The sequence below is a fragment of the Channa argus genome, chromosome 24 (genome assembly GCF_033026475.1).
Source record: "Channa argus isolate prfri chromosome 24, Channa argus male v1.0, whole genome shotgun sequence".
Lineage (NCBI taxonomy): Eukaryota > Metazoa > Chordata > Actinopteri > Anabantiformes > Channidae > Channa > Channa argus.
Window position 1 is genome coordinate 3977419 of NC_090220.1, and position 27867 is coordinate 4005285.

Here is a 27867-nt window from a genome sequence, read left to right on the forward strand (position 1 = left end):
TGGCAGTAGTTTCACTACAGCTCATCGCTCCATCCTCCTTGTCTTGTAAGTCATTGTGGGTCAGGGCTTCTGGCGGACAAATTAATGTAATTTAATCTGCACCTGGCCTTTATCGCTCGCCTCAAGGAAGTGTAAGCCAAAGCACTGCAACATGCTGCTTATCGTTAGAGAGTGCACTCCCTGGTGCTGCATACTTAATAAAGACAGTTTCACCTTTGTCGTTTTCGCTCATGCAGCAGAGAACACCATGCTGACAGAGAGCGAGAGAGCGCGAGCGAGACAGTGAATCACACATGATGAATTGTCCATAATTAGTAAGCGCTGACATAACTGATTAACAATGTGAAAAATGTTGATCAGGGATGACTGAAGAGCCGAGGGAAGGAGGCGGGGGGGGGGGGATGTGGGAAGTGGAGGGAGGCGCGTACAGCTCATTACCCAGAAGACACTTACGTGATTGGTTCGGAAGTTAGACAATCTGAGCGTCTTAAGTCTTTGTCTGTACATAACCGCATGCGTTGGCAGCAGTGGGCAGAACTGTATGGGGAACAACAAGGGGCAGTCTTTAAATAAATGAAAACAGCAGCATGACTCACGACCAACTGATCAGCATTTAAGACTAAGAAGCATTTCTGACGAATCAGGTTGCCACATAAATGATAAACTCTGGTGAAATAATGTTCTTCAGTCAATGAAGTTAAGCAAGAAAATAACAAAAAATAATTAGAAAATAAATATTCTATAGATTTAGTTACAATTGGGAACTTTTATTTGCTGATTATCCATTCTAACATATCATAATTTATTCATTAGATGAAGAATACATTTATTCTCTTTTTTTTTGTCCTTTCGGCTCATCCCGTGAGTTCAGGGTCGCCACAGCGGATCATGGTCCGCATGTTGATTTGGCACAGTTTTTACGCCCTGATTACAACCCTCCCCAATTTCTACCGGGCTTGGACCGGCACTGCACAGCTGCGGAGGGGGATGGGCTGTTAGGGGTTCAGTGTCTTGCCCAAAGGCACTTCGACAGAGCCAGGGCCGGGGATCTGGCCACTGACCCTGTTGTCCGTGGACGACTGCCTTTACCAACTGAGCTACGGCCACTTACAGTAAATGCTCCACTGTTACATGGTTGCCTTTTTATTTTAGAGCAGCTCACACTACTGATGCTAACCAGTTAATTTGTTTGACACTTTCTTCACACGTTTCCCTATTTATGTCTTATCTATGCATAATAGCTTGCACACAAATGACACAGTTACAGCAAAATAGAAAAACTTCATTTCACTAGGAAAGCAGAAGACATGTTTTGTTGTAACAGCGTGAATGAAAATCATTTAAGCTAAACACATATGAAGAGCCTTGTAGGAGCTGACCTACGTTAACATGAGTTAACCTGAGAGCTTACACGTACAGTGGTGGTTTGTTCTTAATGTTGATTCAGCATTAGTGTGTTAGCATAAAAAATGTATCCTAAAATCCATCCCCTGAGCATGGGGGGCATTTTTTCTGAATGCGATAGTAATTCCTTCCTATTAGTGGTTGAGATGTTTTGCAAAAAAAAAAGCGTAAATGTTAACAGCATGGTGGCAATAAAGGAAAAGTTATGGGATCAAATGTCGTGGTCATTTATTCAATAATTGTGGCGATACTATGTATGTCTGGCTGAAAAATCAACTAATCCAATAGGCTAAATGGAAAATTTTTGAAGAATTTCACTAAAAACTAAATCTACAAATTAAATTATTATTTTTTTTTAACTACTTATATTCCAATCACATACAAGGCTGCTAACTTCTAACTCTGAATACATGTGGAGGGGTGATGATGAATCCACCCCTCAGCAAACCAAGAGAGCTGTCTCACACAAGTGAAGTGATGGCTGATGGGTGTGGAACTGCCCACTCAAAGCTCCAGCAGGTTTCAGTGTAATACCTCCACACGGACTAATTCATCCACCCACTACAACCAGTGTTTCCCTGTCAGCACAGTGAGAAGAAGGTGTGAATCAGAGCTCTGGCACAGAAAGAGCAAGCACACATTCGAGAAGTGGTATTTTCGGTGTCCTTTTTGACTGAAATGTCAAAAGACGTTACGGCTTAGTGTATTTATGAATTTATTATCGTAGTCTTTTTTAGCCGCATAGTGTGCAGTATGAGAACAGTATTGTTTAGTTGAGATAATCTAGCAGCTGTTGCCATTAAGTGAAGCTGAGATGCATTTCACACATTGTCCAGCAGATGACAGGCCAGGCTGTTAGATGGTAAGTGTTTCTGGGTGAGTGTGTGTGTTGAGGGGTGCAGGGAGCTTGATGCAGCCGATGGACACGCAGCCAACAGTGCCACACTCCAGACTCCGTGCTGCTCAACCTCCTCACCCTCTTACCACCTTGCAATAAAAGTATACAAGGCAGACATTTAGCACGACTTCACTTATTGTGAGTACAGCTACAAAGCAATCACGTAAGACTGCTTCTAAAAGAGTGATGGTGCAAAACCAAAAATCATGAGTGAGAGAATAAGAACACACAACCAGTACAACCAGTACAACCAGTTCAAACATACGTGTGACACATCCTCACACATCAGTGCAGGAGCAATTGTCTTCTTTGCATTGTAATTGTTTTTTTATTTTATTTCTGGCACTAAAAGACAAATGCAGTGACACTGAACTATCATCTCACATTGGCATCAAGTACAACCATGAAACAGCGCCTGTACAAAGACTGACACAATTGTGCAAATAAATCTAAAACAAAAAAGTGGGCCACAGGCAGGCAGAGGCAACATCTCCTGATACTAATGTCATCTCTGAAATTCAGAGACTGTCATTGCAGAAGGAGACCTACCGTGAAATGTCTAAGGAAGAAATCAGAGGGGCAAACAGCCCATTGAACAGCCTGTCAGTGCTACTAAGAAGGTACAACTTTGTGCTGGCAGTGAAAAAATGAGCAGACACACAGTTGAACCTTATTGGCATTGAGATGCATTATGCTTTGCTACAACACATTATGTTCCCATATCCATTTTGTGTAATAGCCTCTAAAATCTGTCCTTCAGTGACTGACTTCAATCCAGGGAAAATGCCAAAATAAATTGACACGTAGGCTGCTGAGGCCTGCGGGAAAATATAATTTTATGTTTGTGACCTGTGATCTCAAATTCTAACTGAAAGTCTAAATGAAGGCTGTATTTTCTGTTCAAAAATAAGGCAAGTTATTCTCTGTGAATTTCTGTATTTAATATATATATATATAAAAAAAAAAACAGGACAAGGATTTAATAAATGTATACAGATGAGAATTTCTGCAGTTATTGGTAACCAGGTCATGAGATAATGTATATGCTGAAGTGTGTGACACAGCCAGGGAGAGTCACACAGTATCAATTAATCGACTCTGACACTAATACCGTGTCTATACATCTTAGTTGCATTCATCATATGATATGCAGTGTTTTCATTTTCTCTGACACATGCGCCCATAGTCCCACCTTTAACTGCTCCCCCACCATCATCCTTTTTTGCTATACCTTTACAATTTTCTAAATGATGCCCCTGGGGGGGTTGGTTTTCGTGGTTCAGCTGTGGTCATACTGCATAAGAGAAATGTGTCTTAATATTTTATTAGACACATTATGTTTTCAGTCTTCCTCAGCTCTTCACTTGTTTTTCAACCCTCAAACAAGACCTCCATAGCCGCACAGACAAATGTTTGTGAAAATACAACGCATACGTGGATTTTAAAATCCTGTCCAAGATTATGCTTTTTATAACAAATTACCAACAAAGTTCAACTGTTTATTGGATGATTAATCATTTTTAGAGGCCTTTATCTTTCCACTTTCATTTTTTCCCCCCACAGAGGAGCAGCCATCAATTTCTGACCCATGTTAATACACCTTTTCAATATTTTATGTTTTTATATGGAGTGCTGACAATAGGAGATGGAAATGGAAGGCACGTTTTTGCAGAGCTACTTCAGTGGCTCTGTATTTAACATCTCAACAGAGACAACCCACAGAAAGTAAAATGAAAATAGAGGTAAGCTCAGCAACTACAAAGCAGTATACTCTTGCATCACTAAATGCAACCGCTGAAATCAGTAGTATCCTGTACATATTCTAGTTTTGCTGCTACTTAGAACACATTGTAATGAACTGTAATGGATGTAGTTTGCTTGGAAACCTTATTTGTATTTCTTAGCTCAAGGTGAGCTCAGCAGCGTAATCCAGTGCCCGGCAGAGGTCACTAAGAGTAAATTTACAATAAATCAATTAGGAGAGACAAACCTATGCATTAAGTCTGACTCATATCTGCTAGAGGACATGTCAGGATAGGATCATTACGCAGGTCATTGCTACCAAAGTCACGAGGAAACACAACACACGACTACATCACACCACAGATGCCATTCGGCCACAATATTAATATCAGCAAGTGGCTGTAAGTTTGTGGCGAGGAGCGGTCAGAATGGGCACTCTGAATATGCTATGCAGATCCATATTCAGCAAGCTATGATGGATCGTTGTTCAGACACCTTTTCAATTTTTCCCATGCTGACCCCTTAGGACCAGCAGGTAGTACTAATGTTGTGGCTTATCAGTCCAGCTACATGCAGTGATAAATTATTTACGGGGAGAAAAGATGAGGGTCATAGATCTTCAGCTGCCTCCTCTTGTTAAGGCACAAACAAAGCACATCAACTTACATAAGTCAATCTATTTCAGCTCCCAATGCTCCAAGTGAATAAACTACCTTCATTATCTGTGATGCTGCTCTAAACTCATATTGCAAACAATCTAGTTCATCACAACCTTAATATCCAGCTCACACATTAGTGCCATTGATTATCTGTGAAATGTTTTTCATTTCACACCATCAACATTTGACCTCTGACCTTAAATGAGTCTGTTTACTTGACTCTCCAGCGCACAGGAAAAAAGTAATAGTAGTGACTGATTAATGTTTTACAGTGGAGAATTTTAAATACTGACGCTTGCCAAGTTGCCCTTCGCTGCTAAAACTGTTAAAAGCAACAAAATGAATACTTTTGCAAATATGTGTATTAAACACGCACACTGAACAAAATGTATTATTGAATAAATTAGTGTGTGCAGTGTGGTTTCAAGCAATGTCCCCACAGCTCAATATTAAATATATTAAATTTTAACTAACCAGTAGTTTGTTGTTGGTCAGTGTTGAGAAATGATCCTAAACACTACAAAAATGAGTGATTCAGTTTTAATGCTACATATTATTTATTTTAAAAGTTTAATAACATAGTTTTCATCCAAAACTTGATTTTCTGAATAACATTTAGTGTAAAGTACATTGGTGCAGTCTACACTCTGCACACGCTGGCAATTTTAGTGAATGATCCCCTCTATCTGTGCTGCTGCGTGTCTTTTTTTGCCCCTATTTGCATTATTTATAGTAAAACTGCTATGTCTCAAAAAAGAATTTATATGGAGCAGAAAGTGGGAGAAGTGGAAAAGAACAAGCGTGAGCTACGCTGGAGCTTTTATTTTAACGGTTGCTGTTTTGCATGTTTGAAGTGAGGCCTACAACATCAGCATGATAGCTTAACCAACACCTGGCTTCTTTCTTTCTAAACATAAAAAGCATTCATTACATAGATAAAATATTAACATAGAACCATTGGTATTTCTTTGTAATAACATAAAATCATAACATAAAGTGAAAAGTAATATATCTTGAAAACTAGCAGATGGATTGCCATGAATTTTTGTAAAGACTTACATTGTGCCCAGAGGCTGGATCCTAGTGACCTAGTTATCCCGTGATTTTCACCACCAGCAGCTCAAAGTTAAAATTTATCGTAAGAAATATTTTATATATATCTACTGGATGATTTGATGAGGTCTTTTGAAAAGTCTGTAATTCCCAGATGAAATGTCCTCAGGGGGGGATTCTCCAGCTATGGAATATGACACATATTCAGATGCATTGCTCATACTTTGGACCGATGAATCATATTTCAACATTGTAAGAGGGTACTAGAAAACTAAATTGAACTTGTATTAGAAAATGAATTTGAACTATTTTACTTTTACTTTCTACATTATATGCATCTTGAATCATTTCTCAAATCTGTACAATGTGTCAGTGACTTTTCCAAGTGTGTTGTAGATCCTAAATGCTGTTCATGAAGCTGCATATGTAGCATTTGTGTGCATTTGTACCTTTCACCTGTAAGGCTCCTGATGGCATTAAAGTATTAGTGACATCACTTTTTAGAAATTATAAATGAAATCTGAAACTGATTACTATTAAAATCTATCAATGCATAATTAACAACAGCCTGTACTATGTGTTGGTTTTAGTTAAATACCAAAATACCCAATCAGTATTTTTTTGTTTAGATCATAAAAACATACAAGTGCAGTGTTATTCACATATAATTAAAGAGTTTGATATGTAAAATACAACCATCCATCTATTCTCCAAACTGTTATGGGCTGCTGGGTGCTGGAATCCGTCCCAGCGTGCATTGGGCGTGAGGCATTGACATGTTGCCAGTCTATCACATAGCTAGACACATTCACACTCACAATTACATCTCCAGGCCATTTAGAGTCTCCAGTGGACTGTGGGAGGAAACTGGAGCACCCGGAGGACATCCGCACAGAAACACAGAGAGCATAAAGTCCAAACAGAGAGGAACCAGCCGGTCATATACTGTACAGAGCAATCTTGTGAAAAATGCGATTTTTGTGGTCATGTGAACAGAGAGCATTAATAAGTGCATAATGTTTCTACGTGTTAAAGTTCACTGAGCACATTGCAGTCTTGCATACCGAATTTTGGTGGAGGAAACTGCTACAGCTATTTGAATTTTTTCCACAAAACATTGTGCTTTTAATGAAGTTGCAACCCAAACGTATACAGTGTTTTTTCCTAAAGGACCACAAACCACCTCTGACTTAAATCTATAAAACGGAAAAGCTGCTTTGGAGTTCACTACCTTGTTGGAAGGTTATATGGAACATATTTCAAATGTCACATTGGATCATTGCTGTTCTCCCGAAGCAGTCGCATTCAGAGGCCGTTCTCTTCACCTTCACCAGCTCAACATTCACATTCACCATATATAGCGTCATGTCCTCGAACAGAGGACAAAAAGTCTGAGCAAAGAGCTTCTACTGCATTTACCCTTCTGACTAAAATACATGAATCACCTACTGCTTTGCAGAAACTGCCCCAGTCAGACCACAAAGCTACTTTGTCCAACCTGTGTATTTTGCCGACAATGTAAACACACTATTTATTAGTTCCTGAGTTAAATAAGGGGCAAATATTACACTCGTCAGCAGGAGTCACTTTGCGTCTTTATTCAGGAAATAGGGTATGAAAGGAGGTATTTTCTCATAAACGCGCAATGTTTTGTAATCAAATTAAAAGAAGACACTCTTTATTTTTCTTAAATTTTGTTTTTGGACTGTCATCATATCTAACAGTCCTTATTTAAAGCAAGACACCAACTAAGAGGTGAGAGCTCTGACAACAACCTGGAATAGCAATGGTAAATACCTGATTTTATCCTCTTATTTTGCAACATTGTGTACTATTTACCTTTTGGGGACTAATATCAAAAAAAAATAAATGGATAAAAAGTCAAATGAGGAAAAGCTGTATATTAGTCCACAAAGGGCAAATGAAAAGACATTAGCTTTCTTTACTGTATAAGCCTTTATTTGTAAAAAGTCTGTTGTTTGAATGATAACCCTTTTTTAAACCACATACTTGAACACCTTGTATTTGTAAAAAACACATTTTGTTCAAACACCTAAAAAAGCTGATTGACACTATAACATTAATTTGCACTGACAAAAAAAATACAACTTCATACTACACAAATGTTGATTCCATGAGTATTGATACTCCATATGAAATCAAACACCTTATTAAACAACTGAATCAAATAAGCGCCCAATGTGAACAAAACAATTACAGTACAAAAACCAAATGCATTTTTCTTCCAGTGCCAGTATATCAGATGAGTTACACTTCATATGATAAAACAACAACTACAGTAAGAATAACAATCCAGAACAAATACAATAAATCAGAACTGAACATAGAAATGAATCAAATCATTTACTAATTTATACTGAGAAAAAAAAAAAACAGGCTGTTGATTTTGTGGGTTTCTATATTTATAGATTGTTTTGCCAATTTTTATAAAGTGTTGGAAAATCTTTCTCACCTACTGGTTAAGCACTAGATAGTCTTCCGGGTAGGCTCTTTTAAAAAGGGAGGTATACTGATGAGTAAGTGGGAATCAGCACAGCTTCTTGCAAGTATCATCATACATTAATCAACAACAGACCATAACCAGAGGCAACTTATTAAAGAGAAAATACAGGGAACACCCACTCAGTGTGCAATCACATGGCTTACGTTCAGATGCTACTGGTGAGCATCCTTTACATCCTTTGTAGTTGAAGGGCGATTGATGTTGATGCTTATGCTGAACCTGATAAAACTACAGCATGCACTTGGTGCATCTATTCCAAACTGCGTGATTTACAGTAAATACATTTTATAGAAGCACATATTCATGATTCGCATGAATCACACTATGTACTTTCTAAGGTTACATATTTCCTCCAGTTTTACAAACAGTTTGTTTCACAAGATTTATAGAGCTGGCTGTAAAACAAGTGCAATTTGAGCGTGTAAACACTGGATCTTTTTTTTTTTTTTTTTTTTTTTTTTTTCCTGGCTGTGGAGATGAATTGGATGGCGTGAAATAAAAGTATATGAAAATAAACCTTTCAAAACTTAGGTCATGCAAAACAAAACCTACAAGGTATACAAAATAATGAATGCACCAACAGAAGTTCTACCAGCAGTGAGGAGTCCGTCAGCTTTGTTCTGGTGCTAAGTGGATGAACTTGCATGGTTGCTGTCCACTACTTTATTAGACGTCAGCTTTAGTCCTACTTACAACATAACTCAAAGAAGAGTTTTGGGGTTCACAGGCTCACCCCAGTATGCATATCCTCTTTTGGAGGTGGGCTGGGGTGAGGTGTAGAGGTGTAATCCTAGATGAAAGATCCTAACATGAAAGACTGGAATCAACAGAGAATGACATGACTTATAACTTTTTACAGATTAGGTAATTATGGCAAAGTGTGGCATGGCATAGAACATTGGGTTCACTTTAATTGTACAGAACCAAGTTTGTGGAACTGTTATTCTTTCAAATCTATATTTACCTAGGGAACCGTTTCCATCAAAAGCCTTACATAACTGAACTTCTGGGACTTAGCGTACACAGACCTCTACTGTTAGCAAGTGAGCAGCTGCAATTTGGGCAATTGGCCGAGTACCTTGCTCAAGGGCAAAAATGACTGTCTTTTCGAGGAACAGGAAAGAACATCCCACTCGCCTTCTTAAGGCAAACCTGTTCCTCTAGCCCCTGGAAGCCAGCTCGCCGATGATGCCCTTATACTTTCAGGAGATTCGTGGATTTATTGTTGAGAGATTTGTTGGGGGTTGAGGTAAACTGTGCAGATACAGTATGCTGTGCGGACATCTCCTAAGGTTTTGGCAGATATGTTAAGCAGGAAAGTTCAACTAGAGACTTTCAGTCAAGACAACACAATCCCATTTGCTGACAGTTAACTAGGCTGATACTGTCATTGCTTTTAATCTTTAACAGCTTTTGTGATAGCCTTGATCTTGAGGGAGCGGGTGAACCAACACAAGCTCAGAGCCACCAGAAACTCCTTCACAGTGAGAAGACTCTGCGTTGATTTCTCCATTATTTTGTTCACACCATGTATTTCTTGTGTGGAATTTTTTCAGGTTTCGTTTGCAGAAGTATGCCAATGCTAGAGAAGCTGTCCATGCCATTAGCAGTGAGGCTAGCTGGTATTACAAACTGCCATGTTTTTGTTCATGCATTAAGAACTATTAAGTGAAAGATATCATATTTACAGTACAATTCACATGTAATTACACATATACACTAGTGGCAAGAAAATTCACATTGAAATCAGTTAGACACTTTTTTCTCCTCCTCTACTCCTTGAACATATGTGTCAAAAGAAATGTATTTTCTCTCTTGTGTAAGCAAATACCCTAAAGTAAAAGCACATAACAAAAGATCCTCACAGCTTTTGGGATGAATGTGGTGATTTCATGTCCAGAAAGCAGGTAGTACATGTTCTGAGTGAAATGGGTGGTGAATATATTTACTGCGAGCATGCAAGGGCTGCTAATGTTTCTCCTCTGTATGAGTTTGGAGTTCATTAAGGATATGCATCAGCTATCTCAAAAAGCTTACAACCTCCAAATTTGATACTTAGTTGACTTGCCAGTTGCAAAATGTATCGTAAGTGCACTACACTGAAACCACCGAGTACATGGAATAGGCTCCTTTCTGGTCGGACGTTTTATAACCAATATGTGCTCCTCTTGCACTGGAACTGTAACCTTTGACCTATTATCCTGACTCAAGACTTGCAAAGAGCCATCATATTGCCTTTGAACAGTTTGACAAGCTGTTAGTGTGCAGACAAAAGGACAAAATAGTGCAAAACAATACAAAAAAAACTCTAATGGAGGAGCTACCTGTGGTTTTTGTGGCTCCAATGATTTTTCACATCAACGTTTGTCTACAAAGTACTACTGCATATGAGTAAAGCCATTTGTGACATAAATCTGACAAAGTGCATCAAGCGATGACATTTGCATCATCGTCAAACTACGAGTGAAATACATCCGAGGACCTGGCCGTACCAGACCTCTGTAGCCTGCTCCCAATAGTAGCCACTTAAGCTGCTTGAGCGGAAAACCACACATTACATCGGTGACTGAACTACAGCTGGTTGAGTTGCATTATGGGCATTGTAGGCACCAGAGTTGGATGAGCAAGAATGCACACAATAAAAAAAAAAGTCACTCTCTCTGGTTCTGCAACATGGATTCTGATGCCCTATGTTTAACCTTGTTGGACTCACAAGGTGTGAAATGCTCGTCGTTCCAATACTTAACAAAGGTGCCCAAAAGGTGATTGTTGAATCCTATTATACTTGACTTTTTAACACACTTCCATCTGGCAACTTTTGAAGAACTCATATTCCTTATCATAACCTGCACTATAATACTATTTATATGTAATACTGAATGAATTCTCCATGTATTCACTAGTACTGAATATGTAATACAGTAGAACTTTCTTCAGTGCTAATCGCGATGTTTTGATTGTTCAGCTGGAGACACGAACATAAAAAAAGTGTCGTACTTCTGTTTCTCTCATCATCTCCCCACATTTTTCTATGAATTGCTGGGTATTTCAAAGTGATCTTTCTTTCTTGCTTGTGTATTGAACGTCTACAGTATATGTTGACAATGCATAAAATCTAGACAAAAAGAAACACTACATGTAGACTCGGATCACGTCAATGTAAACACTTCACTGTCATTTCCATGAAAGCAAATTGGTTTCTCATCAATATTCCTCTTTGAAGACATCTTCTGCGTACTGTGCCCAGTGCTCCCGAGGGCACTGGATATTACTAATAATAAATTGATACTCCTGCTTTGTCATCTTCATCTTGTTATTTTGCAACTCTTCCATCTTTTTCTTGTCCCCGTGTGTTTGTGTACAGTATATGACAAATGTCTCTCTCTTTGTCCTTCTTGTATTTTTCACGGGGACTACTCTGTCCTTGTATAATAATGAGTGAATTATTGTTCAGCTACAGAATCCAATGGTTTGTCTGTGTAGGTTTTGCTCTGAATCTCTTGCTCCCAGTAGAACCTAAAGTGGAGATGACACTGAGGCAGATGGTGATTTGCACTTCAGCTGAATCTTAAATGGCACAGGTGTATTTTTTTTTTTTTTTACTTATTTCTATCTGCCTCAGCACTGTAGTGCTCTAATGTGGTAGCTACACTAATCAGACCGTCCACAACCGATAAAAGTATGATTATTCAGTCTCATTTTCAAAAATATTTAAGGACCAGCAGTACTTTTTTTCTTTTGCAAATGAACCTGAGTGCTGGAAATAGCTTTTGGTCATCATTTCAATTCATGGCTTTAAAGCACATGTTTTCTCCCTAGATATAACTGTGTTATTCCTGATTAGGCTGATGTTTCTGATCTTCATGACTCGGACCATTTGTGGCACAGCGCTGAAAGAGCCTGAGTGCAACATGACGAATCCTTCCTCCCCATCGAGTTGCCCATTACTAATCCTGCCTCCTGAAAGTGCGAATCCAACACTGAAGAAATGCTCCACAAACAAAGAAGTAGTGTACACTGAATGACAACTGGTCAAACTGGTCAAATGTTGACTCTTTTGAATATACAAGCTTTCACATCTTCACTGTGGAGTAGATTTTAAATGAATCACAAAAGCAATGTCCCATTTCCTTTGAGCAAACACAAAAGCAGGATGTGACGTCAATGAACTCTGCATCTAAAAGAGCATGTGAATCAATCAATAGGAGGAAAGAAACAGTACACGTATACTTTCATGAGAATACTGAATGATAAAATGTACAGAATATGTTGTATTTTTTTCAAACAATCAAAATGAATAATGCATACCTTTGACTCTTTTATCTCGTAATGCCCTAGCTCTAGAACACGTTCTGACACTCTCTGAAATCACAGTATTTTTCAAGACAAAATCATATCTACAATATTCAGCATTTGTTTTCAACCCTAATGGAAAAAAGACCTCCCACCCCCAGAATGTGTTTCTAAAAATAACATGAGAAGAGAAAGGAATACAAGTTTCCGTTGACTCTGGGCGAGAATGCGGCAGTCAAGCATCCCATCTATACGACCCTTTAATGGAGACCATTTGGCCAGAGCTGATGTCTGATAAAGAGAACGATATCACTTCAAAAACCCCAAGGAACGACACATAATCCAAACAAGGTTGCTGTACATAGTAGAACCGGAGAATTCCGTGCATGTCATCCATGGGTGATGGGCGGGAATTGTACTGGTTGGGTTGGGTGAGTGCGGCAGGACTTGGGGTTGGATGGGTGGTTGGGTGGGGTGTCAAGGATCTCACTCAGCTGATGCCTGAACAGACAAGCCACCACTGATTTCATGAGCTGCAGTAGAGGATTTCGATTACAATAAGTATCAATAAAAAGTCAGTGGGACATCTTTTCTCTCTCAAGAGCTTTCACTTTCTCTTTTTTCTTGTTTTTTTTTTTAGCAAAAATATCATGCAGTCTTTAGTTCCAAAAACCCCTGGTGGGGTTTCGTGTTTGTTTCAGGAGGAAAAAGTAACTCAAAGCCTTGACATACTTCTCTCACAATTATTCTTAAACATTCAAGTCATCCTATTAATACTTTGTACAGCAGAAAGGTCCTTCAGATTTCACACGTGTATATATAAATATAATATATAGAAATATGCATATACATATGTTCAACTTGTATATGTGTATACATATTTTGGAACTGTATCAAAGCCAATTTAATGTGCTCTCAAAATATGGCCCATGATTCCTAGTGGGATGCACATCAATTCACATAGTACAACCAGTAGATTAGGTTGAAAAATCCAAAGGTGATAGGGAAAATGACCCGGGACCACTTGTCAATGGTGCTAACATCTGACAGATTTGGGATTTTCAACTTCAGCTTGGAGGAGCGTCGTCTTAGCCGGCAGTTGGCCCGGCTCCGCATGGCGCTCCGATCCAGCGAGTGGTGGCTGAAACCATCTCGGGGGGCCATGGGCTTCCTGAATTGGACCCCGGAGCTGTCGAAGGACATGACCGAATTCCGAGAGTCACTGACGCTGCTCCCGACGTCAGAAGGCATCACTTCGTTGTTCATCTCCAGTGTGGTGAGGAGGATGTTTCCATAAGCATCCACCTGCGAGGAGAAGGGGAACGACACTGGAAGTAAGTCAGGGCTGAAGTGTCGAGCCGTAGCCCCAGATTCCCCTTAAAATGGAACTTACTGTATATTAACCCCCCTCCCATTCCCCAAGCTGTCAAGCTAAAGCAAAATGCAGGGATGATATGGAATGTCTTTTCTTGCATGCAAAAGAAATAGTTAACAAAGGGTTTCTTTAAAAAGACATCTATTACAGATGTTTCACTTGCAATAAAGTGACATAAATAATCTGAACAGCCTTAATAATCTGACTTTATTGTGAGGCTCTGGCCTACAGCTGATATGATTTCTAAATACATGTACCCCAACTTTTCTTTGTTCCTCGAGATACAGATTTCTTCGCTGTGTAAATGACCTGAAGGTGTTGGTTTGAAACGGCACGGAAATTGAGTCCTTGCAATGTGAAAGAAAAATGAAGAGAACATTAAAACGGCTATAAAATACTGGCAAATAAGCACATTTTCTCAGAATTACACAATGCATACAACATTGAATTAACAGGAACAACTTTGAATATGCACAGCATTTAGAACTCCACACACAAACAAGAGGGGGCTTCATTCGGTCCGACCATTTCAGCCTGTGCCATTGAAGAATTGTTAAATTACAATGGTATGCATTTTGAAGTCTTGGCTAATTTCGTTGGAAAACACTGGTTAAACAACAAGGTAGCTGAGCGAGAGTGAATGAAGCCCACAGCATAAACATAGACAACAACCTAAATAAGAAATGAGAATGTTTACACCACTGTTGAACTAGATGAATCGCTATCTCAATGAAAAAGGCTATGCTCGATAAAAAGCGGTCAGTGCTTGAGGGAGAAGCAATGGATGATGGTTGGTGAATGCATATTGGGCTGTGGTGCCGTCAGTATGCTTGTGGAAGATTACTTCAGGGAAGGCTGTGTATGTGTCTTTGGATAAAATGACTATGGATAGTAATCTTATGTACAAAACATAGTTGTTTTTTAACTTGAACTCTGACTGACACATTGAAGCAAAGTAAACGAGAGGTAGCAGACGGAGGTGCAAACCTGTTCCCTCAGGCGCTTCTCTTCATATCTTGTGCGCTCGTTGTTGGTTTTGTTCAGCCTCTCATTGATTTTCTTCTGTTGAGCAGGGCCCCGGCCAAAGAACACGTAATTTACAAAGGCATATTCAAGCAGGGCCAGGAACACAAACACAAAACAGCCCATGAGGTAGACGTCGATGGCTTTCACATACGGAATCTTTGGGAGAGTCTCCCTAAGGTGGGTGTTAATAGTTGTCATGGTAAGCACCGTTGTCACACCTGAGCACGACAGCAAACACAGAAACAAAGAATTTACCATCAGACACAGAGATGATTCTATATTTAAACCATGTCCTAAAACACTTTGAACCTAAAAGAAAAGCTATAAGAACAATCCTTGTACTCACTATATAGAAAAATCACGCAGTGGCACATCGTTTTTTTTTCTTATAAATATTATTCATTTGATTATCACTATCAACACACTGGCTTAAGCAATATTAGCAAACAATATTGTTGTTTACAGTTGTGTTAGAAGTAAAGTATTCAGGTCATTTATTTGAGAAAGATTCCTAGAAGAAATACTGTCTTACAACTAAAATGTAAAGAGCACATTTGCTTCAGAAGAGCAGTGTGATAGAGGTATAAAGTAGCAGATATTCTAAATCTTAAGTAAAGGATCCATTCATTATCTTTCATTGCTTGTCCTTTTCAGGGTTGTAGGGGGCTGGAGCCCATCCCAGCTGTCAGTGAGTGAGAGGCGGGTACACCCTGGACAGGTCACCAGCCTATCTCAGGGGCAACACAGAGGGACATAGACAACATAGACAACCATTCACACCCATGTTGCCTACAGGCATTTTAGAGTCACCAGTTAACCTAACATGCATGATTTGGGAGAAAACAGAAGTACCCGGAGGAGACCCACGCAGACACGGGGAAAACATGCAAACTCCACACAGAAAGGCAACAACCAGTGGGTGGATTCAAACCATGACCCTTTCCACGAGACGACAGCGCTAACCACTTCACCACTATGCTGCCCTTAAGGAAAGTAATTACTATACAGACAGCTATTGTGCACCAAGCTATATTTCTGTATTACAATATTTAGATGTTTAACTGAGTTAATGGTGCAAAAATTTCTATTTTGGACTGAAAATAAATACAGTAAAATGTATATGATTTCTTTTTTATAGTGTCAAAGACCAGAAGGTCCAAACATGTGGTTCTTGTCTCAGAAATATGAGGAAGTCCCTGAGTTTCTTTGAAATAACGTCTGTACACACGACAATTCACACATTATTCTGTACATTTATTTAAGTGTCTGCTTTGTCTAATCTGTGACATTCATTTTATGGGATTCCACATAAGCAATAAAGCTACACGGAAATAACTGATGTTGTAAAGCTGTAAATAATTGTATAGATTGTACACAGTTAACATGTGATTACAAGTGGATGGGTCCTGTGAAAATGATTTGCAATATTAACAGTTTTATGATGCAGAGGTGGCTGAGTCTTACCCAGGGCCACCCGAGCTGCAGAGGCATCATAATTGATCCAGAAGGAGACCCAGGAGAGGATGGTGATCAAGATGGAGGGCATATATGTCTGCAGGATGAAATATCCAATGTTCCTCTTAATCCTAAAACTCAGCGAAAGCCTTGGATAGGAGCCTGTGTGGAGAATGGATGGATAGATATTTTAGAAAACAGCAGTGAAAAGAGTGAAGGGGGAAATGTTGGCACAATTTAAGAGTTCCAAAGTCTGCACTTTGACAACACGCAGGGTAGTCATTTCTCTATTTGTTCAGATGGAGCACTTAATTTCCCCAAAGCGATGGATTCCTTTCCAGGGACAAGTTCGATTCCAATTAAACATGGCAGAAAGTCGCAAACACGGCACATTTTTCTGCAACCCCCTATCTCAGCAGGCAGCTCCAGCATCCCTCTGAGAATTGTCACAGAGAGCTGCTGTGCTTTTCTTTTGCACTTGCTCTGTCCTCTGAACATTACGAAAAGGGCATTTCAGTGGTGCATAATTGCAAAGCACGCCTTTACACTAAAACCGGGAGAGGAAAACACACAGTATACGACTGTGAGCTAGTAAGTCATTCCACTGTGCATGTAGCCAGCAAATATCAGCTGGTTGTGCCATGACATCAATTGGTCTTTTGAGCGCTCTATGATTTACACAACCAAAACAAGACATTGGTGATGCAAACAGCGATATAACCATCACCTCTCCTTCAGCAACAGAGAGATATTTATGAGGCGGGAAACCATCGAAATTACTTTAAGTAATAGCTTAATTCTGTGCTATGTATTCTATCTACACTTTTATTTCCATTTTGTCACCAAAGAAATAAGGCTCGCGATAAGAATGACGGTTTTAATCTAAAAGTCTATTTTGTATGAGGGCACCCACAATGATGAATGACCTCATCATCTCCAGGTTTCTGTAAATCATTTAATGAATCAATACCTTAGCATACATACTTCATCAAGTCTAAGACAAATGCCTTAGTTCAACGTAAGTACTTTGCAGAATAATGGCTGCAACCAATGTTTGCAGATTTTATTCAATTTAAACATGAGAATTACACTTGTGGCATAGCGGGACTAAAGCGAAATAAGGTTACTGATAACGTCCATGCAAACTTTTTATCACTAACATACCACTTTTTTTTTGCAAAAGTTGTGTATTAAAATAGGCCATGCATGCTGTGACTGCAACACATCTGAAGGTTCACTGTTTTGTTAGAGTTCCGCTCAAACCCAGATGTTCTTGCGTAACATTTTAGGGGTTAATCCTTATTGCTTTCAAATTGTTTCAGCTGGGGTGGAAAACTATCCCATTCTTTACTTAAAAGAGAATATAGAGTAATAATTTAGCGTAACACTTATTCACCTTCTTGTAGAGAATTAAATGAGACGATTGAAACCATTCTGCCATGTTTGTGACGATCATGCCGTGTGTTGCCAGTTCTCAGTTCCATCAGTCTGATTCTCTGCGTGACCCTATTGTTTTCTCATGCACCTTTTGTTTGATGCTGTGCTCTGATATCGACTATTTACAGCATAGTACTGCTTGTTCTGTGCAGCGCTTTGTGTTTGTGAGTTAGTTGTATTCATAGTGTGTAAAGTGCTTAGTGTTTGTGTTTTTAGTACTTTTTTGACTCTTCGCTTCCAGTTTTAGTCTTGTTCTGTAGTTACCTGTTCTCACATTAAAATAACATAGCACGGCTACTTTACTTTATCGCTCGGCTGGCTTTCCCTTGTCTTACCTCACCTGCCGTACGTTGGTTTGTTTTTTTCATGTCTTTAAATAAACCCAGTGCCACAAACTGAACTGTTTCCCTGTGGTCTGCTTCTGGGTCCAGTCTAAAATCATGACAAAAGGTTTAAAAAAAAAAAACAATCTCTAGCATCTCTGAAGCACTGAGTCGAAGCAAAGGAATATAACCAAGTCTAAATGTACAAATTTATTGCGTGTTTATTTAGTACACTGACTGTACTTTTTAAACGATGTAGAACGTGTGGAATTCTGAGCATCAGATGTACTGTACCTTTGAACAGAGCCAGGCTAGTTTTCTAATGTTTCCACTCTTTATGCTAAGATGTCTGCTGCCTGTAGCTTCACGTTTGGCAAATAGATGTGAGTGCTATTGATCTTCTCCTTTAACTCCCACATGTAAGCAAATAACGGATTAGCCACAATGTCTTAAGTATTCCTTTATGTAAAGATATTCATTGGGTGTTGTCTTATTGATTCTTTAACCATTAGCAGCATTTTTGATGCATCATAGTACATGTTTAATATGTAAAGGATCAAAATAAAATAAATGCGAAATTGTGTTGCACATAATTAAAGAACTCCCTAAAAAACCAAGACCAGCAATCCAAATACCTTTAGTTTCTAAGAGAATATGGTTAGATACAGCAGTGAGCAATGTCAGACACTGTGCTCATTGAGAATGAAGACGGGTTTGTGAGTCAACGAGTTGAACTTTTTGCATGTCAGTTCATATCTTACAGTATACTGTATGTGGAAACGGCCACCTACAGAGTTCAGTACTGAAAAGGAAATTGTCTTTCTGCATGACACGATTATAATGATATTCCCCACAGTGACAATGACGTATTACTGATGCTCCCACTCACACAACTCTCCGTGGTGACATGGAAGCAGAGGTGGTTAAAGACAATGTAAGAAACATTTTGTTTATGCACAGGACACTTTCGGCCTAATTAGGTTTAATGCTGGATTGGTGGCAGCCTTACCTGTGGTAAACCTGACTTCCCTGGACACCAAGCGAATGTCCACAATGGAGAACTGGGGTAACTCTAACTTGTCAACTCCTGTCACAGCATCGTCTCCTCCTTGCCAGAAGAAGACAATGTCATCTGTTGTATATCCATCTGTGTCAAAGTGAAGGGAGTTTCAGAACCAAGAAGAAAATAGAACCAGTGGTGTGTAATAACAACCATTAAAGTTAAATATATATGTATATATAACTTCATATATAAATCAACGTTTTGTTTTACAATAATATGAATTACTATTTGTCACAACTTTATATTTTATCTCTACAATAGATTTATTATAAGGTGTATTTTTCAAGTACTAGCTGCATCAGTTGCTCAGAACCTGGGAGAAGGGCTTTACGTAGATCTGTTTGCAGAGAAGATTCTGTTTTCTCCATTCAGTTCAAGCAGCAACAAAGGACTCAATAGAACAAAAAACTGCGGAAAATGTTCCTGGTTTCCAAACATGTGCTTCACTGTCCACCAGTCTCCTATTAAGTTACTGTATATTAATGCATGCGATACTACCTACATGAACATTCATGAACATGTGTTCAATGGAACATCTCCCCCACACATTCAGGCAGTGCAGCTGAAGGTGAAGTTATATGTCGATAGGCCAGTGTACATTCCTATTATAGAAATTGTTATTGCATTTCACATTCTTCTTCCACATGTGCAGACTGGACGCTGACTAAGGGACCAGGATTCGTTATCATCAGCTCTTTCCCTGATGTTTTGGGGTGAGGGAATGTGACTGTGAATTGTCCATGAAATTGCAACAACTGCCTGTCTAATCAATCAAACTGACTTAATGAGCATGACTCTCACTAATGCAATGCATTTCATAAGGATAAGCAGCAGATATTCTTGCAACCTTTGTATTCATGCCATATCCATATTTCATTTGTCTGCTGATGTTCCCGAAGGCACACGCGCTGCAGTTTCATCCCGAATAGCCAGAACTACAAATATCTGTAGTATTGAGCACGTGGGTTGATTGATGGAATAGTCAATGACAATGATCGAGCAAATACAATTTTTAATTACACAACTGGTACATTTTTTCTCCTGCACAACGATTTATACAAATTGAAGCATATGAAAAAAAATGTCAGTTATATTTTATTGTATGCTATCACGTAAGGTCTGCATTTTTTCTTTTTTTGTCTCATACCGTACATGTACAGTACAAAGTGGACATGTGGCACTGGAAGGAAACTCTTTAAACTGTGAGAAAATAACCTTTATCACCACTTGAGTGTCCAAAAGTCAGAATATCCTGGCCTCTGCTGCCTTAATCATGACCAGTCTTTTTATTACAGCACAGTGCATCTAATATTAATACTGTATTGAGCAATATTTGATTCTGAATCCTAGTATATAAAGTAAAGTATACTGGGGATAGGGTCAAGTCAAAGTGTAGCGGGCACTTAATCAGTTAGTCAATTAATTGTTTTAACGGGAGATTTGTTTTCAATAAAAGGATAATGAATTGTGAAAATAGTATAAAGTATAAAATCGTTTAAGTGGATTGTTCCATATGCTATACGAAACTCCCATGTCCAAGGAGAACAAAAAGCTGAGTTTAGGTAAAAAAAAAAATCCTTCTGATGATATTTGGTGCATCCAAATTCAAACTGGTTTCAAAAGACTTGGCAATATCAGCTAAATCCTATCAAGGAAGGAGTGGAGTTTGTCAAACTGTCATCCATCGTGGATAACACCTTCCACCCCCTGCACCACACCGTGGAGGCTCTGAGCTGCTCCTTCAGCACAAGATTGTTACACCGCCAATGTATGAGCGAGCGCTATCGCAGGTCATTCCTGCCCACAGCTATCAGACTTGTACAACATATCAATACAGTGTACAGACACAAATGGGAGCAACCTTTTTGGGTGTTTATTTATGTGTATGGTTATTATGGGAGAAACTTTTGTGCCTGTTATGTAACTTTTTTGTGCTCTAATATTCGTTTGGGTGCGGGGAAATTTGATCTTTGATTTAATATGTGGTGCAATATCTGGTGCTGGTCTTTTCCGCATCGTGGGATCAATAGAGTCTTTATCTTATCTTATCTTATCTTATTACATGTCTTTCTTTCCTGGAAAAGGCTGCCTCCCTCAGTTGCCCTTCCTGACATTTCTTCCTTGTTTTTCCTTCTCTTTTAAACATTGTTTTTTGGGGGAAATCTTCTTTATCTGACTCAAGGGTCTGGGAAGTGACCTAGGGTTTTGTTTGCTGTACCGACTGTTGATCCCCTCAGTGATATTAGGCTGTTTGAATAACATTTGACTTGACTTGACATGTGGTGGTTAAGAACTAATTTTATCCCTATTATTTATTCCTATATGTTTATTCAGAGACTGCATGATGTCAGTGTAAATAGAGTTCAAGCCTTGTTGAAGGTCAAATGGGCCGGCCTTGTTTTATGGCGTCAGTTTGTCGTCACCATTCAAGGATCCAGGGATGGCCCTGTCTCGCTGAGCAAGAAGTAATCAATGCATTATCATCAGCCACTGTGATTTCTTTATCTCTAAAGGCAATCATCCACTGTAAAGGTAAAAAAATATGTCGAACGGAATTCAGACAGCTCGTTAATAGTTACCCAAAATTATCCCACATAAGTAATCGCTCTCATTTCTACCATGTGAGTAGGTATACAAACATTTCTAGCTCAGCGTGAGCCCTTTGCTGTGAAAGACAAAATGAAAAGATATATAACCCTAATTCCAAAAAAAGTTTGGAAGATAAAATGTAAAATGTAAATAAAAACAATGATGCAGTGATTTGCAAATCTCATCCACCGACCTTTACTCACAATAGAACATAAACAACACATCAGATGATGAAACACATTTTACTATTTCATGGAAGATTTTAGCTCATTTACAATTTGATGGCTGCAACACATCTCAAGTTGGAAGAGAGTGATGTGTACCATGTTGTGTAGCATCCCCTCTTTAACATATGTAGGAAAACATCTGGGAAGTGAGGAGACCAGTTGCTGGGGTTTTAGGACAGGAATGTTGTCCCTTTACATGTGAGAGGCTCTGCCTCTCTGAAACGCTCCTTTTATACCCAGTCATGTTACTACACTGTTCCCAATTAACCTAATTAGTTTTCAAATGCTCCTCCGTTTGTTTTTGATTTGTGGCAATTCCAGCCTTTTGTTGCCTCTCTTTCAACTTTTTTTGAGATGTGGTTGCTGCCATCAAATTCAATAATATTTTCCTCGAAATGTTAAAATGTCTCAGTTTCCACATCTGATATTTTGTTTATGTTCTATTGTGAATAAAATATGTGTAGATGAGATTTCATTGCATTCTGTTTTTATTTATGTTCTTACATCTTCCCAACCCTTTTCTAATTCGGCTTGTGTATCATGCAGATTGTTTTGCCTTATACTTACAGCTTTCAATTTCCAGGGTGCAGTTCTGTTCATCAAGAGGGTACCTCCTCAAGTCCATCATGCAAGCAGCAGTGGTGGTTATTCTAATAAGTACAAGAGATGAGAAACACATGAGTAGACGAGCACAGCTATCTTATTATGTAGCATTTTATATCAGTTAAATAATTCATGCAGAGATTTAAACTTATATTATTAAGAAGATGTTTTGCAAATACCAGATTTATCTTAGGGCACATTAATGTTCATTAACATTTCAGTATTCTGCAATATGTGTAAGGCAGTAAACCAATGTCCTAAAGTGTTAAAAGAAATTCTATTTCCTACTTTTCCAGAGACTCCTAAACATGATTTATGCGTTGGGTTTCTGTGAGTAGTCTGGAGACGTCATTTCTTCTTATGTGAATCACTACCTGCTCAGCCTCTGCATGTGGTTTTGTCACATTTATTTATTGTTCCAAGATGTGCATTTCTGTCATGTACACAAAAATGTGTACGTAGCGGTTTGTCAATGTCAATACGTCCTGTACCCTGGGAAAACAATTTTGCTTACAAGTTGTACATGTATGGTTCTTAAAATACCTTTAAAGCATTTTTTCAAATTTTAAATACATTATTAATTAGGTTTTAGTAGAAGCCAACAATCCTGCTACAGTCAGTGGTTTTCCATTGGTGCAAAATACAAATTTACAAATATTTCTCAAGTATGCAGAATTGGTAATACAGCAAATAATAAGGTGTTTGCAGTGGAAATATACTGGTTTAACAAAGAGTTTGTAAATTGGTCGGGGTGGGGTGATCCCTGCTGTCGGCACGTAATTGGTAAAGAAGAGATTGCCGCACAAGCATTTGGTGCCTCTGGGTTCATGACAGCAGAAGGTGCCATAAGGGTAAAGAAAATAATACATAAACAAAATGTGTGACAGTATGTATTTATTATTCACAATGACACTGAGCTGCATTCTGCTGCACAAGCATTAAACTGCTCAAACTGCATTCTCTTCTGCACCTCCCTGCTGTCTCACAGTGCTCCTCTGCTGGAAGGGGACAGCAGGGCTACTACAATACATACTGTGACAAGATAACATCATGCCTAATTACATTAATAGCAAAGGTCATTTGAAAATCAGAATTTTTGCGACTGTGGCGCAGAAAGGTACAGCGGTTGTCCACCAATCTGCCAGTTGTTGGTTCAATCCCCACCTCCTCCAGTCACATGTTGAAGTGTCCTTGAGCAAGACACTGAACCCCAACTTAGTTGCTCCCGGTGAGTGTTGGCCCCCATCGGTGTATGAGTGTGTGTGTGTGTGTGATTGTGAGTGTGAATGGGTGAATAAGAAGCAGGGTAAAGCGCTTTGAGTGCCAATAGGTAGAAAAGCACTATATAAGTGCAGAACATTTACCATTTAAAGAATATGCAATGTCACCATTAACAATATGGCTTAGAGTTGTGGTTAAAGCAAAGTAAAGTAAAGTTAAACTTAGTTCGCAAAGTGAAGCTTGACAAATGAAGCTTCTGTAAATATAAATACATACTCTGTATGTATCATTACCAGGGATCGGAGACAGCACAGGATGTGACGCATGAGGCAGCGCAGAAGCGGACGGCACCCAGACAAACAAATTTTTGAATTATTTTTAGAAACTATTGCCACTAGATAAAAAAAAAAAAAAAAAACCACTAAGAGAGCTCAATCCAAAAAAAATAACCGTTAGGATTTTCTCTCATTTTAATTTTACACTAGAGGACTTAACAGACTTGGAAGCAGCCATAGATCATTACTACTACCACTGCAGCATAGATAACAACACACAAACATCCCAGCATGATGCCTCCAATCTAGAGACACCAGAGAGACACTACGGACATTGATAAAATGCAATATGACAGACTGTATTCTACACGGAAAAACACAATTCCTTATTTAGCAACTTAAATACTAACAGTTCCAATATAGCAACATGACAGGTAAATATGTATCATATCAACTCCAACAGAAAAAAGGAAAAATCAATCATCCCATACGAAACTCCACAGGTCAAACTGTCAAGAACCCACAGGATATTAATAACCTCTTTTAAAACTTCTACAGTAGCCAATATTCTTCTGATCATAGTGTCAATCAGTCACATATAGACATCTTTCTAAACAAGCTCCAACTACCAACACTATCCCAAGAACATGTGAACAGCTTAGATGCAACACTCCCCACCAATAAACTCCATAAAGCACTAATTAAAAGGCCAAATAATAAATCAGCCGGTCCTGATGGATATAATGCAGAATTCTACAAACACTTCTGGCAAATTTTGTCACCATTATTTTACAGAATAACCTCAGTATTAAAAACTACCTCAACAATACCAGCACACATGAATCCAGCCATCACGGCCCTTTTAATAAAACCTAACAAAGACCCAATCCATCCTTCCATCTACAGCCCCTCTTACTTATTACCACAGACCTAAAGATCATTACCAAAGCACTAGCTACTAGAATAGAGACAGTCACCACAACATTAGTCCACCCAGACCAAACAGGATTCATCAAAAACAGGAACCCATCAGACAATGTCCGGAGACTATTTAACTTAATCACCCTTTCACAACAAAAACAAACCAAACCCTAATTGTATCATTAGACGCAGAAAAAGCATTTGATAAAGTTAGTTTCTTTTTAGCAAAAGCTTGGTTTCAGCGAGTCATTCATCCATTGGATAAAAACACTATACACTGCAGCCAGCGCCACTGCAATCACAAATGCCATCTTTATAGAACCGCTATCAGTGGTCATACGACAGAATGTCATAATTAAAGCACTCCATTATACAGATTCACACCATAAAATTTGTCTTTATGCAGATGACATATTATTACACTTACAGGACCCCTACAGCTCACTAAAGGAAACATTTAATGTTATTTATACATTTTCTGTAATCTCAAATTACATGACAAATTGGGATAAATCAACTATACTTCCAGACTGACTGGGAGTCTCCAGCACAGGAATCCCTCCTTCCATTTCATATTGACAACATTAAATATTTAGGCATTAATATTTCCCCCAGGCTGTCAAAACATTTCAATCTCAACTATATCCCTATATTACAAACAAATAGAAGACGATCTCAGACGCTGCAACCAACCTTCCGCTTGCACTCAGTGGATAAATCGCTACAGTAAAAATGAATACTAACATCTCATTTTTACTGGAAAAACATATCTCTCCCTACCAACAGCAAAAATCACAAGGCAGCCTCGAAGCACCCAATTTCCAACACTACTTCCCAGCAACACAACTGCAATACCTGGTCAAATAGATTCAAAAGAATAATTACAACAACTCACAAATAGACTTGAACAAACCCATATCAGTTTCAGATCTCCCTTTTATGCCACAATCAGTCAAAAAAATGAACTATTTTAAGATGAGAACTATGTCTTCCACTCTGACAGCCTGGTGGAAAGCTCACAAAATCACAAAATCAACACTAGCACCGTGTAAACATACCCCAATATGGTACAACTCAGACTTTCAATTACACAATACCCCTATTCACTTTCCAGCATGGCAGCAAAAAGGAATCACTCACCTTCACCACCTGTTTGAGAATAACCAATGTCTATCATTTAAGACATTAATGGAAAGGTGCGGAGTTGGGGGAGAACAGTTCCTCTAATACCAACAATTAAAATAATTAATTCAACAATATTAAATCAAGAATAAATATTACAGCCCACAGCAGCCCCCCACACTAACTGATGAGATAATAAAGGTCACAAGGTCAAAGACATTGTTGTTTAAACCCTACAAAATGATATCAAACAAAGACTCTATAATAACAGTCCCAATGGAAAAATGGGAAAAAGATCTTACCTTCTCCCCCAACTCTGACTTTGGATAGAAATCAGTATCACCTTCTCCGTGACTGGCAGCACAAATTTACAACATACAATACAAGACCATTGACTGAACGCACATCACTCAAAGCAAAATGTTTAAAATGGGGTTAACCAACACAGACACCTGCTCACAATGCACCTCAGGTAGTGCAGATGATTACTTCCACGCCACTTGGGCCTGCAACCTGGTGAATTCCTTCTGGGTACCAGTGACAGTGAGCTGCCAAATTCCTACATCTCCATCCCTTTGCTTACATCATCATCGATTGTGATGAGGATGATGATGATGATTATTATTATAATTATTAGTGGTGGTAGTAGTTTTTTTTACATATGTTTTTATTTATTTGTATGTTTTATTAGTTTCCCTATGTATTTATTTATGTTTTTGTCCTTTCGGCTTATCCCGTGAGTTCAGGGTCGCCACAGCGAATCATTGTATCACCACAGCGGTTTCACTTGCGATTACACCTTTTCTGCGTATCCTCACTACCCATCTTCAGTCCCCCAACCCAGATGATCTTTCACAAGCAAACACATACTGTACATAGGCTCACACATGTCTTGTCTTTTTGTCTTATCTCTCACTAGCTGTTATGTTTTGTTTTGTGCAAATTGTACTTTTTCTGTTAATTAAAAAAATAATAGAAAAAATGTACCATTACCAGAAACCTTGCACAAGATGCCTTTAAATGCATTAGCTTTGCAGATAATGCATTATTTTTTGTCTTTAAAGAACATAATGAAGGAGTGAGACCATGGCAGAAGTGGCACCTTGGACAAACGGATAGAAATACATTTTTAAAACACTACAAATAAAATTGACTTGATGTGTGACACTTAACAAGTCAAGGGAGAATCACCACTGAGTAGGCACAAGTTCAGATTTGTAACAGCGAGGGTCTTGGATTTGGAAATGTCAGCAGATGTAGGTCAGCAATTACAATCCCACCAGAGAGGGTCAGCACCACTGCATTCCAACAGGTAGGAGTCTCCTTCCTTTGTACATTTGTATATTATATGAATTAGTTTTTGTATAAAGTTTTTTGTATAAATGTATAAAGTTTCCTTGCAAAAAATTTGGTTGACAGTCTAACAACACTTTTTAACTTGAAAAAAAAAAACATTTTGATAAAAGTCTTTTCTCCACTTAAAACAAATCCTAATATAGAAAAAATACTAGATTAAAAAAAAAACCTAATAATATAAAAAATAGGATTGGTGTAATTCTTGTTTGTATTTAACGGAACACGTTACAGGAAACAGCTGTTTTATTGCCATCATTGAGCACCTATACATGGGGGCAGCTGTAGTTCAGTCGTCTACAG

At 38.6% G+C, this 27867-nt stretch overlaps 1 protein-coding gene across 2 annotated transcripts in view; it reads right to left on the reverse strand.

Annotated features, from left to right (window-relative positions):
- Positions 1-5434: 5434 nt before the first annotated feature.
- Positions 5435-27867, reverse strand: part of gabrb4 (gamma-aminobutyric acid type A receptor subunit beta4) — a 56526-nt gene continuing 34093 nt past the window's right edge. Inside the window, exons 5-10 of one of the 2 annotated variants that reach the window (XM_067494521.1) lie at positions 22637-22719; positions 19200-19337; positions 16440-16592; positions 14937-15193; positions 14207-14296; positions 5435-13879 (exon numbers count right to left, since the gene is read on the reverse strand). In XM_067494521.1, the coding sequence (XP_067350622.1) occupies positions 13526-13879; positions 14207-14296; positions 14937-15193; positions 16440-16592; positions 19200-19337; positions 22637-22719 (1075 nt within the window). In that variant the 3' untranslated portion in view covers positions 5435-13525. The remainder of the gene's footprint in view (positions 13880-14206; positions 14297-14936; positions 15194-16439; positions 16593-19199; positions 19338-22636; positions 22720-27867) is intronic. The other variant, XM_067494522.1, reaches the window with a different exon arrangement.